Source organism: Neofelis nebulosa, chromosome 8 (assembly GCF_028018385.1).
Source record: "Neofelis nebulosa isolate mNeoNeb1 chromosome 8, mNeoNeb1.pri, whole genome shotgun sequence".
Lineage (NCBI taxonomy): Eukaryota > Metazoa > Chordata > Mammalia > Carnivora > Felidae > Neofelis > Neofelis nebulosa.
The window spans coordinates 4,688,751-4,704,727 of record NC_080789.1 but is presented as its reverse complement, the minus strand read 5'-3'; the positions used below and the strand labels follow the sequence as shown (position 1 = coordinate 4,704,727).

The window sequence follows — 15,977 nt, the reverse complement described above, 5'->3', positions numbered from 1 at the left end:
AGAGAAGCCGCCGGAAAGCAACCACGGAGACCGCACCGCCACGTGCAAGAGTGAGACGGAGACCGCCCTGAGCAGAGCCCGGCAGAACATACCGGAGGGGGCAAGAGGAGACGCGATACGTTATTCACGTGGCCAAGAGGAGGACACAACCCAAACGTCCGTCAACCCATGAGCGGACGGGCAAAATACGGTCTCTCTGTACAACAGAGTATCGTTCAGACGCACAAAGGAACGAAGCACCAACATCTCCCACGACTCGGATGAGCCTTGAAACGTTACGTCCAGTGAAAGAAGTCGGTCGTATGATTCCATTCACAGGGAAGCAAAACAGGCAACCCCGGAGAGACAGAAGGCAGATCGGCGGTTGCCTAGGGCTGGGTGGGGGTGGGGAGCGAGAGCCCAGGGGTTTCTTTCTGAGATGAAGATATTCTAAAGTTGATGGTGGGGACAGTCGCACATCTCTGTGAATACACAAAAAACCATTTAATTGTGCATTTTAAGTGGGTGAATTGCATGACATGTGACATGTACCTCACTAAAGCCGCTTTGGGGGTTTTTGGTTTTCACAGGAGATGCAGTGAGGTGGCAGCTTCAATCCTCAAGTGGCAGATGATGGTGGGAGTCGGGGGAGGGGAAGAGGGGACTCAGGGAGCAGGGCTCAGGTGAGGGGGTGGGGGGCGCGGGTAGGTTCGGGATGCTGCGGGGTAAGAAGCTTGGTAGCGGGCGAAACCAGGGCTGGGTCCTGCCATCCGAGGCCACGTTCTTCCCCGCGGGGGACGGAGTGTGGAGCTCCGCGAGACTTCTCTCTTTAGAAAGTAATGATCCTACTGGAAGCATGACATCTTCGACTCTAAGTCAGGAAGATGGAAATTGACCCCCCTGGAGAGGGGCAGACTGGAAGGAAAGCTTGGAAAACGGAACAACGCCCTTTTACCAAAGGACTGTAACCAGCCTGCAGTTTTGTTCAGTGGACACTTTCACGGCAGAATTCCTCTGCTGTCCAACGCGGCTAGTGAATCACGGTGAAGACGTGATCCAGCGCCCGGGTGCACGCCACATACATAATACCTTTCAAGAAGACATATTTTTATTGCTGCACTTAAGGACAGCCCCTCGGAATCCAGAGTCCATCAAATCGATGGATCGAGCAGCAGGAAAGGCCCCAAGTTCACCTCCGGGGTCTCTCGCGAAGCCACACCGGCGTGGACTACAGTCAACCCAGGAGGCTCTTCTCGCTCCGTGGTGAAGCTGAACTTCATGAAGTTCAGGTCTAGAGATGCCCGTGATACGTGGCATCTAAACGTGCTGAGAACTTCAAAGAGGGAAGGGGGAAGAAGAAAGAAAGAAAGAAAGAAAGAAAGAAAGAAAGAAAGAAAGAAAGAAAGAAAGAAAGAAAGAAAGAAAGAAAGAAAGAAAAGACACCCAGTATTTATGACGGGTCTGTTATTTACACGGAAGTGCTTGTTGCTTGACAATTTAGATACAAATGTTAGTGCCTCTCTGCGTGTGCTGCAGATTCATGGCGTAAAACCATCAGAGCAACTAATGGAGTCTTCAAACATCGTATCTCGTTGAAGACGAGGGGTCCCTCCTCCACTGAACTCAAAAAACCCGGCTGCCAGGCGCGGCCACACCTGGGAAGGCGGCCTGGCCCAAAACTCCGCTCTGACCAACTCCCACACCTCCTTTTTTTTTTTTAAAGAAAAAACTATGAATTCCGTTTTCACACAGACACTGGTTTCCTGTTTATCCCCTGGTCCACCAACGGTGGGAGACGCACTGAACAGTTATACGGGACTCGTATCTCTACTTCTGACCAACAACTAGCCTATTTACTTCTAGGAGTCCTCCATAAACATCTTTAAACACTTGTCTGTGTTTCTAGACGTAACTGAAAACATTCCAGTGTCAAGGGCATGAATGGGAAATTGATGGCAGGGCACCAAAAGATGTTACTCAGCTGCTATTGTATTTCTAACAGATGTGGATAATGGGGTCATCCGTTCGCTTTACTATCCAGTTCATCATCCAAGTACGCACTTTTAATTGAAACTTAACCTTTATATCCCACATTCCAAGAGGGAGCGGCACGAAAACACAGCTCCGGAGGTGGAAACGGTGAGTTTCTTCCCCAGCAAATCTATAAATGAGCCCTACCTTTAGTTTCATGTTGAGTTAAAAACAAACTCTGAAAATACTGGCTTTTTCATACCTGCTCCCACATTTCAGCCACTCCCAGGCAGAGCCCCACTGCCCCTCTTTAAGACCCTGGGTGCAGCCCGGAATCACCTCTGAGAGCTTGTTCCTGGACCTTCCCCCCACCCCCCACCAAGCTGCCAATCACCACCAAACTCTCCCAAGGAGAGAGAGAGACGAGTAAATGTTAAGTCTACCCAACTCATTTCATAGGTGACTTCTGAAAGATTTCACCTCGGAGCCTGGGAGAGACCAGGCAGCTTTATTAGCATGCTGCACCACGGCCTCGGCCCCCTCCCCTCCCTCTTTTATGAGCCCTTGTTATATAAAATGCCACAAAGGGAAAAGGAAAAACAACAGACAGTTCCAAACACAAGTTCCGATGGCCAGGCCCAACGCTGGCTGCTTACCAGATGTTATATTTAGTCATTTAAAAGAGAAACATTTTTAAAAGGCCAGAGAACAAAAGTTTTCCTTGTTTTCTTTCTTTTTGGACACACACTCACAGACACAAAAAAGATGGAGGTACATTCCATTCGCAAGCATCTTTCCTTCCCGGAGTTCAAATTTAAAGGCAAAGGCAGCCGGGAGTAGGACAGTTCCTTCCCCTGAGATGCATGGAGCCTCCCAACAGAATTTTCGAATGTTTCTCTCAGCCTCATCTAAATTCTGGCATGACGGATAATAAATAGCTACTCATTTACTATCAACATAAAATTTTAAACAGCCCTGGCATAGTTGCTACAATACAGAAGAAATGATCAGACCTAAGCTCTGAAAAGCCACTCCAAATAGTAAAACTATTGCCATGTAGAAGCACACATAAAGACATTGTTGCGATAAAGCCGCTGGATTCCTGGATTCTCCCTCCCTCCCTCTCGCTCTCTCTTAAATCGTTCGCTCAGAGCATAAGAGTCAACAACTTGCCGTTTTACCCACTGAAAACAGGGCTTAGGAACCCTCAGCTATCACACGGCACCCGATTTGGTGGCGGATTTAAAACAATAAAATACAAATAAAGTATCTGATTTGATTCTACACAGTGATTAAACATCTTTGTGCTCAGCGAAGGGTCTTCCAACCCCTCCCCCTCCAAAAATGGCATCAAAGCAATCAAAATGGTAATGCCGGGGCCCGGGTCCCCTCCCCCCGCGAACTCCCCGACTTCGCCGGGGCCGCGCGCCGGACCCCCCTCCGGCGGGAATGGAAGCTTCCACGCCTGGACGGGGGCGCGGGCCGGGCGGGCGGGCGCGCGCGCGCTCGGGCGCGCGGCCGGGCAGGGCGGGGGGGGTGGGGGGAAGGTTGGAAGGGGGGTGCCGCGGCAGCGTCAGAAAGGGGTTAATGCATTCGTCCCAACCCGCCTGTCCAGCCGGGCGCCCCCGACCGGGCGCGGACCCGCGGGCACAGCCATCTTTCTTTGCGCGACCTCCGGCCCCCTCCTCTTCAGCACGCCCCCTCCCACCACTTTTCAACTTTAAAGACTCGAAATTTGCACCCGGCCTCCGAGTTCTCCCGCTCCGCGGTCGCCGCCACCCCCGCCGATCTCGTCCACGTCTCTCCCTCCACCGAGAATCCCTCCGGGGAGGGGGCATCCGACCCGCGGCCCCGAGCCGGGGGAGGCCGGAGGGGGCCGCACCAGCGGCGGGGGCGGGGGCGGGGGCGGCGCAGTCCAAGTTTGGTGCTGACGGCGGCGGCCGGCATTCCGAAGGAAGCGCGATCGATGGCCAGGGGGCGCGGCGGGGCGGGGGCGGGCCCGCGGAGGGGAGGGGCCGCGGGGAGGGGCGCCGGCGCCCCCGCCCCCCGCCAGCCTCGGAGCCCCGGGAGCGCCATTGGCTGCGCGGCTCAAAGTTCTCGGCTCCGGGCGGCGCGGGGGAAGGGGCGGGAGCGCGAGTGCGGAGAGCGGAGCGCGCAGGGGGAGGGGCGGAGGGGGAGGGGCGCGGGCGGCGGGGAGGGAGGGAGGGGAGGGAGGGGGCGGGGGCGCGCGGCCGGCCGCGCTCTGGCGGCGGCATCTGTTCGTGGTGCTGAAACCCCGAGCGCTGAGCTCAGCGCAACTAAGTCACAATGGACAACTTTTCCTCCCCGGAGGGGCCGGGAGGGGGGTCGGCGGCCGTGCCAGCCCCTCCCCCCGGCGCGAGGCGGCTGTCGGGAGTCCCAATCTACACCTGAAGCCCCGAGACCAAAGTTGGGGCAGAACTGGGGGGTCCTGGGGGCGCCTTTCTTTTGTTCCCCGGGAGCTGGCGTCAGGTTCCAAGAATAAAAAGTGATGCTGGAGAAGTGGCGAGGAAGGGGGGGGGGGGGAGCCCGGAGAAAGGTTCTTTAAATAAGGTTCGCAATGGAATCCAGAAGCTGCTTCCAAGTAGTTTGGCGTCCGGGTCCCAAATACGGCCCCCCGCCACCCTTACCCTCACACCGGCGTGGGGTGGGGGACACCGAGCCGGGAGAAACTGCCACATTCCAAAAACATGTCCACCAACTCAAAATGGACGCCGGGCTGCTCGCCGCCTTTTGAGTGCAGCTCGTCTCTTTCGGCCACTGCCGGAGCCCGGCTGGCTCGCCCCCCTCGGCCTCCAGGAACCCGGCTCTTTCTTTCCAGAAAAGGGGGGGGGGGCGGGTAACTTTGAGGGCTGCAGACAGACTCCTCTGGGAGTCTGAGCGTGCGGCGCCGAGGCCGGCACTTTTTTAGGGGGCTGCCAAAGTGCCGGGCGACCCCTCCTCCCCACCTCGGGCGGAGTTGGGGGGCGCAGCCTCCAGCTCGCTTACTTGTTTGTCGCTGAGCGCGGCGATCCGCGGCTGCCTTTCGTGGAGCTGCTTCTTGAGGTCGCCGTTCTGCGGAAACACGGAGGAGCGGGCTCAGGCCGGGCGCCCCGGGGGGGCCGAGTGCGCCCCGGGGCCCCGCGGGCCGCAACCCCCGCCCGGCCGTGCAAAGCGCGCCCCAAGTTCCCCGGGCCGCGCGTCCCGCACGCGCGGCGGCCGGGCAGTGCCGCGCGGGGCCGCTTACCTGTGGCTGCCGCCTCATCGGGGCAGCTCGCGGGGCGGGGCGGGGGCCGCGGCCACCCGGCGGCGCGCCCCGAGCCGTGCAAGTTTGCAGGCAGGGGTGCGTGTGCGAGTGAGTGTGAGTGTGTGCCGGGGGAGGGGGGAGGAACAAAGAGCCAAGTAAACACGGCGAGTCCGTGTCGAGCAAAGCTCATAAATATTCAAGTCGCGTCCTAATCTCCCCAACACACACACGCGCACGCCGCAATACCGCTCGGGCTCCGGCCGCCACGCCGCCGCCAGCCCGAGCAACAATCGCCAAAACTACTTTTGCAAACTGTGCGGGGTTGCACGCGAGTGGGGGTCGGGCGGGGGCCGGCCCGCACTCTCACACAAACAGCCCGGGGCAGGCTCACGAAGGGGCCCCCTCCTGGCCCCCTCCGTCCTGCAGACCCCGCGCGGAGGAAGAGAAGACGCGGGGGCTCAGGTCCCACGGGCTCCAGCCCCCACCCCCACCCCCACCCAAAGTGTGCAAGACTGCAAGAGACGAAGGGAGGAGGAGGAGCCCGGGGGTCGGCGGGGGCCGTGCAGGTACCAAGTCCCCCACCCGGGAGCAGGCTTGAGGAGGAGCCCTTTCCGCGTACCTCCGGCCGCGCAGACCCTGCGACGCGGGAGAAGACGCCGGGCTCGGGTCCCTGAAGCCCCGCACTCCCGGCCCGGGGCCCCGGCCGCCTACCTGGTGGCGCGCGAGTTCCACGGCGAGCGCCTCGGGCCGGCTCTGCAGCTCCATCCCGGCAAGTTGGGCAGCACTTTGCGCTCACTTTGGCCCCGGCTCCCGGGAAGTTGCGCGACTCCGCGGGGGCGGGAGCGGGCGGGGGCTGACCGGGCCTCCGGGGGCCGGGTGGGGAGGGGGGGGGGGACACGAGCCCCCTCCCCCAAGGCCGAACGGGAGGGGGGTGGTCTGGCGAGGGGGGAAGAAAGGCGGCCGGGCGCCGCGGCGCCGAGCCCGCGGCCGCTCCAACTCCTCAGGCTGCCCGGCAAGTTGCGCCGGGTCCCCGGGCCGCCCGCGCTGGCCGGCGCATGGCCCCCAGGCGCCGGGCGCCCCGCGCAGCCCCGCGCAGCCCCGCGCAGCCCCGCGCGCGCCCGCCCCGCCGCCGCCGGCCGGCAGGGACTATATTTCCTCCGGCGCGCGCCTGGATCTCGCTGGGCCTCGGCAAAGTTGTGCCTCGGCGCGATGCTAATTCGGCAGTGCCCGGATGGAGCGGGCCGGGGCGGCGGGGGGCGGCGCCGGAGCCCGCCGCCCGCCCCGCCCCGCCCCCGCCCCGCCCGCGCGTGCGCACTGCGGCCCCGCCGCGGCCCCGCACCCCGAGCGGAGAACAAAAGTGGCGGCGCCGAGGGGCGCAAACTCGCCGGCCCGCGGCTTGGGGCCGCCGGCCCCGGGACCGTTCGGGCCGGACGCCCCTCCCCCTCTCCGCCCGCCCGCGCGCGCAGCCAGACGTGAGGACCCCGGGCCGCCCAGCCCAGGGCCGGGCTTGTAGATACTCTCCGGTGGGGGGGGGGGGGGGGGGGGGAGAGAAGAATGTCCATTTTTTCTTTTTTCTTTTTTTTTTTTTCATTTCTTTTTTCCTCTGGCTCTCGGTGCTCCCTCTTTCCTCGTGCTCCCTCTTCCCTGCCTCCGTCAGCCTCCGTCTCCTACTTTATTTAAATTGTCTGCCGTTCCTTCCTGTCCCCCTGCATACTGACGCTTCTACTTGGGAGATTCAGTTAGTCCTGTCGCCAGATTCCCCCACCGCCTGATGGCCACCGTGTTGTTTAAACAGTAAGGACATTGATCTCTTGACTGTGCCTTTAATGATTTTTTTTTTTTTTTTTTTTACACTCACAATTAAACTCTCAACAGATGTCACTGGACTTTTTAAGGCTGTTGTTAAAAATCGTAAACACGTCCGGTCAATGTCACATAAAACAGTTATAAGTACAGCTGCCGAGGTCGTATTCCAAAACTCCCAGCCCACGGCCAGGCGGTTAACGTCTCGGAGGTCTCGGAGTCGATATTACCATGGTCGAGTTACCAACCCTCATCAGTTAACGTCGGAGCGCTTTGTGCCCTGTTGGTAGCATCCTGGTATGTTTGAAAAATGCTGGGGAGAAATGGCAATTGTCTTTCGAAGTAAAGGCTTAAGCTGATAAATCATCATAACTTCCTGTTCCTGCACGGCACAAAAAATACCCAGGCACACACGATCAACAAATGGCCCTTTCAACATATGCCACCGGGCCACGAGCTCTTCTCATGTCAGAAGTTGCCAGAATTTTTTTTTTTCAGGTCGGGACCCCAGTGTTGCTCTGGCCTCCTTTGGGGCTTTTGCCGTTTTTCCCTTGGGCCCTCAGACACCAGGGACCTCTCCTCTCTGACCCCAGCAGCCAGCCTTTAGGAAGACCTCAGTGACGGATCGCTGGTTAATTCACACGTTCTAAGTGGTCATGACCCATTTGGTGTAGCACCAATCAGGGAGGCACCGTTCACCGAATGCAAAACAAAAGGGCTGACTCCGGCTACCCTGAAGAGGCTCTCGCTCCTTCCTCTGTGGGTTCGGCCCAGCTCGGGATGGCATCCTCTCTCCCTAGTGCTTTTGCTGGGCTGCACATCAGCCTGGTAAAGTGGGCTGCCCAGGGGACCGGTGTCCAGAGAGCCAGGGAGAGACGGCACGTGAGAGCGTTCCTACTGTAATCTCTGTAAATGTCACTGGCTTTTTGGTTAAAAATTCATAATAATTTCATTGGCCGTGTATGTAATTAAATCAACAGAGAGGACTCTCAGGTTGTCCGTGACCCGCGCGCTCGGGCAGATGCTGGCTGGAGGAGGGTGCTTTCTGCTGCGGAGACTTCGAAGGGCTGTCTGCAAGTTTCTGGTAATTAATTCGCGGCACAGCAATAATCATCTGCTTGGCCCTCTGCTGTTTCCGTAGCTGCCTAAGTCCTGAGCCAGCAACCAAGGCTCAGGGTTGGGGTGCTCTCTGACGACGAGGGCGTTGGTTACGTGCAGAAAGCCAAAGCTGAAGTTCTTGTCAGTAAATGTGCAGAGTTCTGTGCTGCCGCTGTGGACACGCTTTTCCCTGACGACGTCCTGCACCCCGGACCGCCCTCCCCTTGCCCATGCTGCACCCCCCCCCCATGTGGGATGCCCTTTCCCTCATAACCTACCTTAAAAAATTTTTTTTTAATAGTTAATTTAGTTTTAGAGCAAGAGAGGAGCAGAGAGGGAGGGACAGACAGAATCCCAAGCAGGCCCCACATTGTCCACGCAGAGCCCGATCAAGGGCTCAAACTCACAAATCGTAAGATTGTGACCTGAGCTGAAATCAGGAGTCCGATGCTTAACCGACTGAGCCACTCAGGCGCTCCCCTTCTAACCTACCTTTTAAAAATCCTCTCTAGGGGCTCCTGGGTGGCTCAGTCGGTGGAGCATCCGACTTCGGCTCAGGTCATGATCTCACGGTCTGTGAGTTCGAGCCCCGCGTCGGGCTCTGTGCCGACGGCTCAGAGCGAGTCTGGCCTGTGAGTAGAACATGGTGTAAGTAAGTTGAAGGAAGGCACAGTGTGTGCCTAGAGCCAAGTAGGTGCCTAACGGATGAGAAGGTGAGTGAGGAGGGAATGAATGAATGGATGGATGAATGCTAAGAGAAATACATTCCATTTCTGGAAAGGTGGACTATTCATAATAGCCACAGAAATGAGCCGTGTCTGCGGTCCATCCCAGCATCCACATTTCTCTTCACCTGCATTGCGATCGAATTGGCCTGGATTGGAGCTTGAATATCTGGGTTTGAGACTTGGGTCCACCCCTTAACAGCCTTGTGACCTCAGCCTCGAACTCATGAACTGCGAGATCATGACCTGAGCCGAAGTCGGAAGCTCAGACGACCGAGCCACCCGGGTGCCCCTGAAAGATGGTATTTTTAAGTTGTCTCTACACCCAACAGGGGGCTTGAACCCACGACCCCGAGATCAAGAGTCACATGCTCTACCGACTGAGCCAGCCGGGCGCCCTTACAACTTGACATTTTGGTTTCAAACACAGATATTCCGAGAAGTCTCAAAACACATATCGTGCCACAGGGCATTTCTAAACTACATACCTAGTGCTCAGTCAGCTAAAGACGAGAGAGAAGCCCTCCGTATTATGGATCACGTGACTGGAGACCAGCTTGTTCCTGCAATCCCACATCCCTTCAAACATGAACAGGATGGCTCTGGAGACTGAGGGAATGCCCAGAGGGCAGGAGAGCTCCCCTTTACAGGATGCGGAAGGTTCTGAGGGTCTGACCCAAGGCTGAGGCTCCCCGGGCGTTCGTCGCGGGAAAAGACGAGGCAGGGAGCCAGCACGGATGAGCCCCCCATCACTGCGCCTACCCCAGGCTAACTGGACCACTTCGCCACATCATCATGCGCGTCAATATTGTGCCCCTGCCTCCCCCCACCCGCCGCCCTGAAAAGGCAGAAATAATTGCTCACTGTCAGAAAAGGAAGCCCAGCAAAGCTAAATAGTTGTCTTAGATCTCGGCCGGTGTGGGCGAGGGGCAGGATTCAAACGCAGGACGGTTTGATCCCAAACCGAGGAGGACGTCTCCACCGCCTCTGGCCACCTCCCCTTCCAGCTGGCTCTCCATCCTGGGGTCAGGGGCCAAGAAGCCACTTGGGGAGTTGTTTTTCTATCCCCCAATACATTTTCTTCCCTCCCCTGCAGGCAACGGCCCAGTTTCCAAAGGCAGAGTTCAAAATCCAGAAAAGCCACCGAGGGATGACTGACAAACAGAAAGCTGTGGATACTCAGCGTACAACATGCTGAGCTCGAGGCAAGTGTGCCTCCATGAGACCATCGCCATAGTCAAGGCCATGAACTCATCCGTTCTTTCCAGCCGTTTCCGGTGGACTCTTCCACCTAAAACTTTTTAAAAATGGGCTTGTTTCTTTTGTGGTGGGAAGGGCGCTGAACACAAGATCTACCACCGAGACAGAATTCTGCATACACAGGACGGCACCGCCAACTATCGGTCCTGTGTGGTCCCGCGGATCTGTAGTTCCGTTCCCCTGCCCCCGCCCCACTGAACACCTCCGTCCCTCCGTCCATCAGCCCTGAAAGGGGGAACGGAGACGTGGACTGGGCTGAGAGAGAGTCAGAGTTGGCAAGGTGGCGGCCGGGCAGGGGAGGAGACTGGAATTAGCATTTGCGCAGAAGGTTCGAGAGCGCGGCGGCCTTGACTGAATACGTACACACGCTACGGGCGATCCCATAGTAGCCCTGGGAAGTGCTAACATCATACCCGTTTACAGGGGAGAGAATCAAGGTCCACCACACGAAGTCACAACCCAGGGCCCCCCACGTGCGTGGGCCTCCTTGGAGTCAGAAGCCATAGGCTCCTGGCTTCACCTCTGGGGGTTCAGGTTCCGCCTGGAAAAAGTGGTTGATGTGAACATCAAAGAGAGAAAATGGCCAGGGAAGGACAGGGACTTCCCAGCTGCAGCCCTGACCGCCCAGAGCCCCAGTATAGGAGCCACAGAGACAAGTGAGAGGCCTCACGGGATCCAAGCGTTGGAGCCACCTAAAATGTGTCTGTCCTTGGGGCGCCTGGGTGGCGCAGTCGGTTAAGCGTCCGACTTCAGCCAGGTCACGATCTCGCGGTCCGTGAGTTCGAGCCCCGCGTCAGGCTCTGGGCTGATGGCTCGGAGCCTGGAGCCTGTTTCCGATTCTGTGTCTCCCTCTCTCTCTGCCCCTCCCCCGTTCATGCTCTGTCTCTCTCTGTCCCAAAAATAAATAAAAAACGTTGAAAAAAAAATTAAAAAAAAAAAAAAATAAAATGTGTCTGTCCTGAAGCTTCCATTATTAGCAGAAGCTTCCTAATTAGGACGTCTACACCCACATCATAGATTCCAAGTCAGAGGTTCAGTTCTTTCTTGAGGGTGAGCCAACGTGTTGCACACATATGTAGGATGCCCTTTACGGGGAGGAGTGAAATGCCCCGGGGACGCACTGAGCTAAGGCCTCTTTCCCCGTCACCTTTATCCCTGGAAGACTCGAGACGCTGCGAGAGTGGAATTGCTTCTCTGATTTTCTTTCTCACGCTGGGTGATGTTTTTGTGTCCAGGCTTCTGGCCAAGCAGCGATTCTGACCCTGGGACCTCTCTGCGGAGTAATAGTGAAAGTTATTTTTCATGGTCTGCCCCCGAGCCTGGTTCTTCTCTCCATGGACAGAGCCAAAGTGCATGTGGGGGAGTAATTGATGGGGCACAGAGGGAGGAAACGTGGGATTTCGTTCCATGGCATCATGTGGGGATCCTATTGTGTTTGGGGCCTCGTCCTGGAGGCTATGGGGAGATGGGATCTCTCTTTCTTTCTTTCTTTTTTAACTGATTTTTTTTAATGTTTATTTTTGAGAGAGACAGATAGAGTGTGAGTGGGGGAGGGGCAGAGAGAGAGGGAGACACTGAATCTGAAACAGGCTCCGGGCTCCAAGCTGTCCGCACAGAGCCCGACGCGGGGCTCGAACCCACGAACCGCGAGATCGTGACCTGAGCCGAAGCCGGACGCTTAACCCACGGAGCCACCCAGGCGCCCCGAGATGGGATCTTTCTAGAGGCTCCTAGTCTGATGGGATAACAGGTTCCCGTCCACCATCCCACGGGTGGGCCCAAAATAGCTGCTGGCGAGCCGAATGGGGGCTGGAAAGCACCCAGGAGGGAGTCCCCTTTCTCACCGGTAGGCTTCACATGCCATCATTCCACTGCCCCTGCTACACCCTGGGGAGGAGGTGGGGGCTTTGCCGTCGCCTCCACTCTTCATGGGGAAACTGAGGCTCAAGGCAGTCAGGCTACCTGCAAATCACCTAGTCAGTGGATGCCGCTGAGGGTCTAGATGCAGAGACGCGAGTGCGCGGGTGGGTTTGGGCACAGGGGTACTGAGTGAGGCTCGAGGCCGTGGCTTCACTTGGATCTAAGCCAGAAGCTGGCCCGAGTGGGACTGGAGAGAGGAGTTTAGCTGGCGGGTGGTCCCAGGAAGCGCCAGTGGGAGCAGGAAGTGGCCTGGAGAGAGGAAGGAAGCCCGGGCAGGGTGCGTTAAGGAGCATGTGACCTTGCTGGGCCACGGAGCTCCGTCGGGGAGGCTACGTGGACCTCACCTGTGAGTCGTCCCACTCAAGAGGAGAGACCTGGGGTGGTTCTCCCCCAACTCTGTGCCCCTCACGGATCGAGGGCCGCTTCCCGGGGGGACATTCTCCTCGCACCCGCTCCCGAGGCTGGAGAGTTGCAGACGGACGATCACAGTAGAAGCCTCAGGATGCACAGAAGGAAGGCGGGAGGCTGGGAGGGGTGAGGCAGGGCGGGGCAGTATCTGCCCAGCCAGAGAGCATTAGCGATAAGCCAGAAATGGAGGCGGCAGCCAGTGCCTCCTAGAAGCAGTTAGGACAGTGGGCAGGTGACGGGGAGGTGGCTAAGTGCTCTGACTGCGTCACTGTCTGCCGAATTCAGACCCGGGGGCGGGGGTGGGGGCCGTCTGGACCTGGCTCTGTTTGGGGGGCACAGGCGGGAGAGGCAGGTGTCGCGAGGAGCTGGGGTGGAGGCTGAGTGGACGTGAGCACGGGGACGAGAGGCTCCAAAACGTTCCTGCCTGTCTGACCCGCGAGGCCAAGTGGGCAGTGAGGTTGCCCGCCACAGGCTGGGTGGGCAGGCGGAGAGGCAGGTGTGCGAGGGCTGCAGCCCAGGGGGACGCTGATGGCTAGGATGTCGGGGGGCGATGCGGGGCAGGCAGCTGCAGGTCTGGTCCAGAGCGCCAAGGGACGAGCACGGTGACTCAGTTGTCCCTGATGTGCTGACCCGAATCTGCCCTGGACCTTGGCCTCGCGGGGCGCTGCCAACGGGGGCTGACACTGGGGGCCGACAGTGTCCCTCTAGGGCCCTGCACTTGCCTTTTCTGAGAGGTAACAGGAGTGGGCCGGCCCAGCCGGCTGAGGTCGGGCGATTCTGAAGCCTGGCTGTCACCCTGGCCGAATGACGTACAGCTAGCTCTTTGCTCCGAGTGTCTATTTCTCCTCCTGCACAGTAGGGGCTACCCGTTCAGTAGTGGGTCTCAGAGCACACGCTACGAGCCGGCGGGAACATACAATGAGTCAATGGAGCGCCTCGCTCTTGGCAACACGGGCCGGCGCGTCCTGGGCTCAGCTGGACGCCAAAGCACACCTGGGAGGCAGCCACCTGGCGGAGGACCCGACATCACAGGCCAAGAAGACGGGCCGTGAAGGTTTGCGGCAAGGACCTGCCGGTCATCGGCTGTCCCAGATGGAGGGGTGGTGGTCCCCGCCCCCCGTGACTGGAGCAGGACACTATCTACGACAGGAGGAAGGAGTGGGACCCACCGGGTAGGCTGGGTGAAGGTGACACGGGTGGGCAGGCGAGGAGGCAGAGCAGGGGAGAGGCGGGGGTCCGGGCAGCGTCTGGGTTCTGGCCTGTGTGACTGCCGCGGGCTCGGGGGGTGGGAGAGGGGAGGTTGGAGAGATGATGAGGTTGGGGCGCTGAGGCCCCGCCCTCAGCGCGCTTGTCTGGGGGACGTGTTGCGACCCAGAAAGGGCCAAGTTCTAGTGCAGGGGTAGGCAGGCAGGGGGAAGTGAGGTCTGTGGTCTTTTGCCTCCCTGCGTGGGGTTAGACTACGTCCTCACAAAATTCGCATCCTTCCCAGACCCCCAGAATGTGACCTGGCTGGTCTTTGCAGATGTGATCAAGTTAAGACGAGGCCATTCTAGAGTAGGGTGGGCCCCAGTCCGGTGACTCGTGTCCTATTATTGTTATCACTATCATTATATTTTCTTTTTAGAGAGAGAGAGCACAGGTGAGGGGAAGAGGCAGAGGGGGAAAGAGAGAATCCCAAGCAGGTTCCACACTCAGTGCAGATCCCAGTGTGGAGCTCGATCCCACGACCCCGGGATCATGACATGAGCCATAATCAAGAGTCAGACTCTCGGGGCGCCTGGGTGGCTGAGTCGGTTGAGCGTCCAACTCTTGATTTCAGCTCAGTCATGATCTCGTGGTTCATGGGATCGAGCCCCGCATCAGCATGGAGCCTGCTTGAGATTCTCTCTCTCTCCCTCTGCCCCTCTTCCCCGCCGGCACTCTCTCTCTTTCTCTCTCTCTCTCTCTCTCTCTGTCTTTAAAATAAAAATTTTGGGGGCGCCTGGGTGGCGCAGTCGGTTAAGCGTCCGACTTCAGCCAGGTCACGATCTCGCGGTCCGTGAGTTCGAGCCCCGCGTCGGGCTCTGGGCCGATGGCTCGGAGCCTGGAGCCTGTTTCCGATTCTGTGTCTCCCTCGCTCTCTGCCCCTCCCCCGTTCATGCTCTGTCTCTCTCTGTCCCAAAAATAAATAAAAAACGTTGAAAAAAAAATTATAAAAAAAAAAAAAAAAAAAAATTAAAATAATTTTTTTAAGTGTCAGATGCTCAACCAACTGAGTCACCCAGATACTCACTTAGTATTATTATTATTATTATTTTAAAATGAATTATTAAAAAGGGTCCTACAGGTTACAGCCACGGCTCAGATGTGGCCCAGGAGAGACGTGGTGGCCCCTTCACCACGGCCAAGCCGAGCTCACTCGCTTGGCTGTGCCCTGTGTGGGCAGTGGGCATCTCCCAACAGCGGGCCAGGTGGCCCCGGTCTGTCAAGATTCACAGAACATGGCAGGCCCACCTGACGACAGGGCAGTATCATCTCAAACAGCTTAGGTTTCTTTAAAAAACATTTGCAACCCGGTAACGTTTGAGTCCAGGAGCAGAGCAGTAATTGAATGCAAAGGTTGGTGGCCCTACCCGGGGCCTCTTGGGACAGACCCTGCTTGAGCTCTGCCTTGATTCTGTCCCCTGCGTGGGTAGGAAGCCAGGCTGGGGCCAGGAGTTCCACAATTGAGCAAATGGGACAGAGACACATCCAGAGAGGAGAATCCCACGTGGTGACAGACACAGAGAACAGAAGGGACAGCCAACAGCCCCAGAATCGTGGGACAGATTTCACCCTGGAGCCTTCAGAGAAGACAGCCCCTGCTAACACCCTGATTTCAGACTCCAGACCCTCTGTTGTTTAAAGCCGCCCGCCGTGGAACCCCAGGATGCGGACACGCTCCCTTTCCTTCCTTCCTTAGCCAAACCTGAGTTTATTTGTGGGGTCCCACCTCTGTCTCCCAGCCGCTGTGATCAAAGTCCTAAGCCTCCTTCCATGGGGGGAGCACTGAGGCTGGGCCCGATGCTTCCCATCAGGCCTCCCCCGGGCCAGGCCCCCATTAGATTTCACGCCCCTTTCCCGCCAGCAGGTTGGGCGTCAGAGTCTCCCTCGGGTCGTGACAACGGGACACGGCGGTCTGCAACCCTGGTGCTCCATTGTCCTCAGATCCTGCTTGCTCTTCCTCAGTGGCCTGTGTTTGCAGGCACAGGAAGTCGAGTTCAATAATTCGCGCACACAGTCAGCATATTTTTTCCCATAGTTCATTGAAAACGTTCAAGGACTTTTCAAAAAAAAAAAAAAAAAGCTCTTTTACTCTCTCCCCGTTTCAGTTAGCCGAATGCCAAAACAGCAGAACGGAACGGCGTCCTGCTGCCTGTTTCGCTCACCCCCGCCTCCCTGCTTCACGTCTGGGCCTGCAGATTCCAAACGGAAAGAGCGCCCATCATGTAGACCTTGGTTCCACAGTAGACCTTGTGAGTTATAATAAAAATAACAGGAGAGGGGCGCCTGGGTGGCTCAGTCGGCTAAGCGTCCGACTTCGGCTCAGG

General features: G+C 57.9%; 1 protein-coding gene and 1 non-coding gene across 3 annotated transcripts in view; both read right to left on the bottom strand.

Annotated features, from left to right (window-relative positions):
- PHF21B (PHD finger protein 21B) overlaps nt 1–6,089 on the bottom strand; it is a 93,091-nt gene extending 87,002 nt beyond the window's left edge. Inside the window, exons 1-2 of one of the 2 annotated variants that reach the window (XM_058741044.1) lie at nt 5,906–6,089; nt 4,957–5,022 (exon numbers count right to left, since the gene is read on the bottom strand). In XM_058741044.1, coding sequence (XP_058597027.1) covers nt 4,957–5,022; nt 5,906–5,959 — 120 coding nt within the window. In that variant the 5' untranslated portion in view covers nt 5,960–6,089. Of the gene's footprint in view, nt 1–4,956; nt 5,023–5,194; nt 5,252–5,905 lie in introns of those variants that run through there. The other variant, XM_058741045.1, reaches the window with a different exon arrangement.
- Nucleotides 6,090–9,142: 3,053 nt separating this feature from the next.
- Nucleotides 9,143–9,215, bottom strand: TRNAK-CUU (transfer RNA lysine (anticodon CUU)). Its single transcript has one exon. It is a non-coding gene; the product is annotated as a tRNA-Lys (tRNA).
- Nucleotides 9,216–15,977: the final 6,762 nt, after the last annotated feature.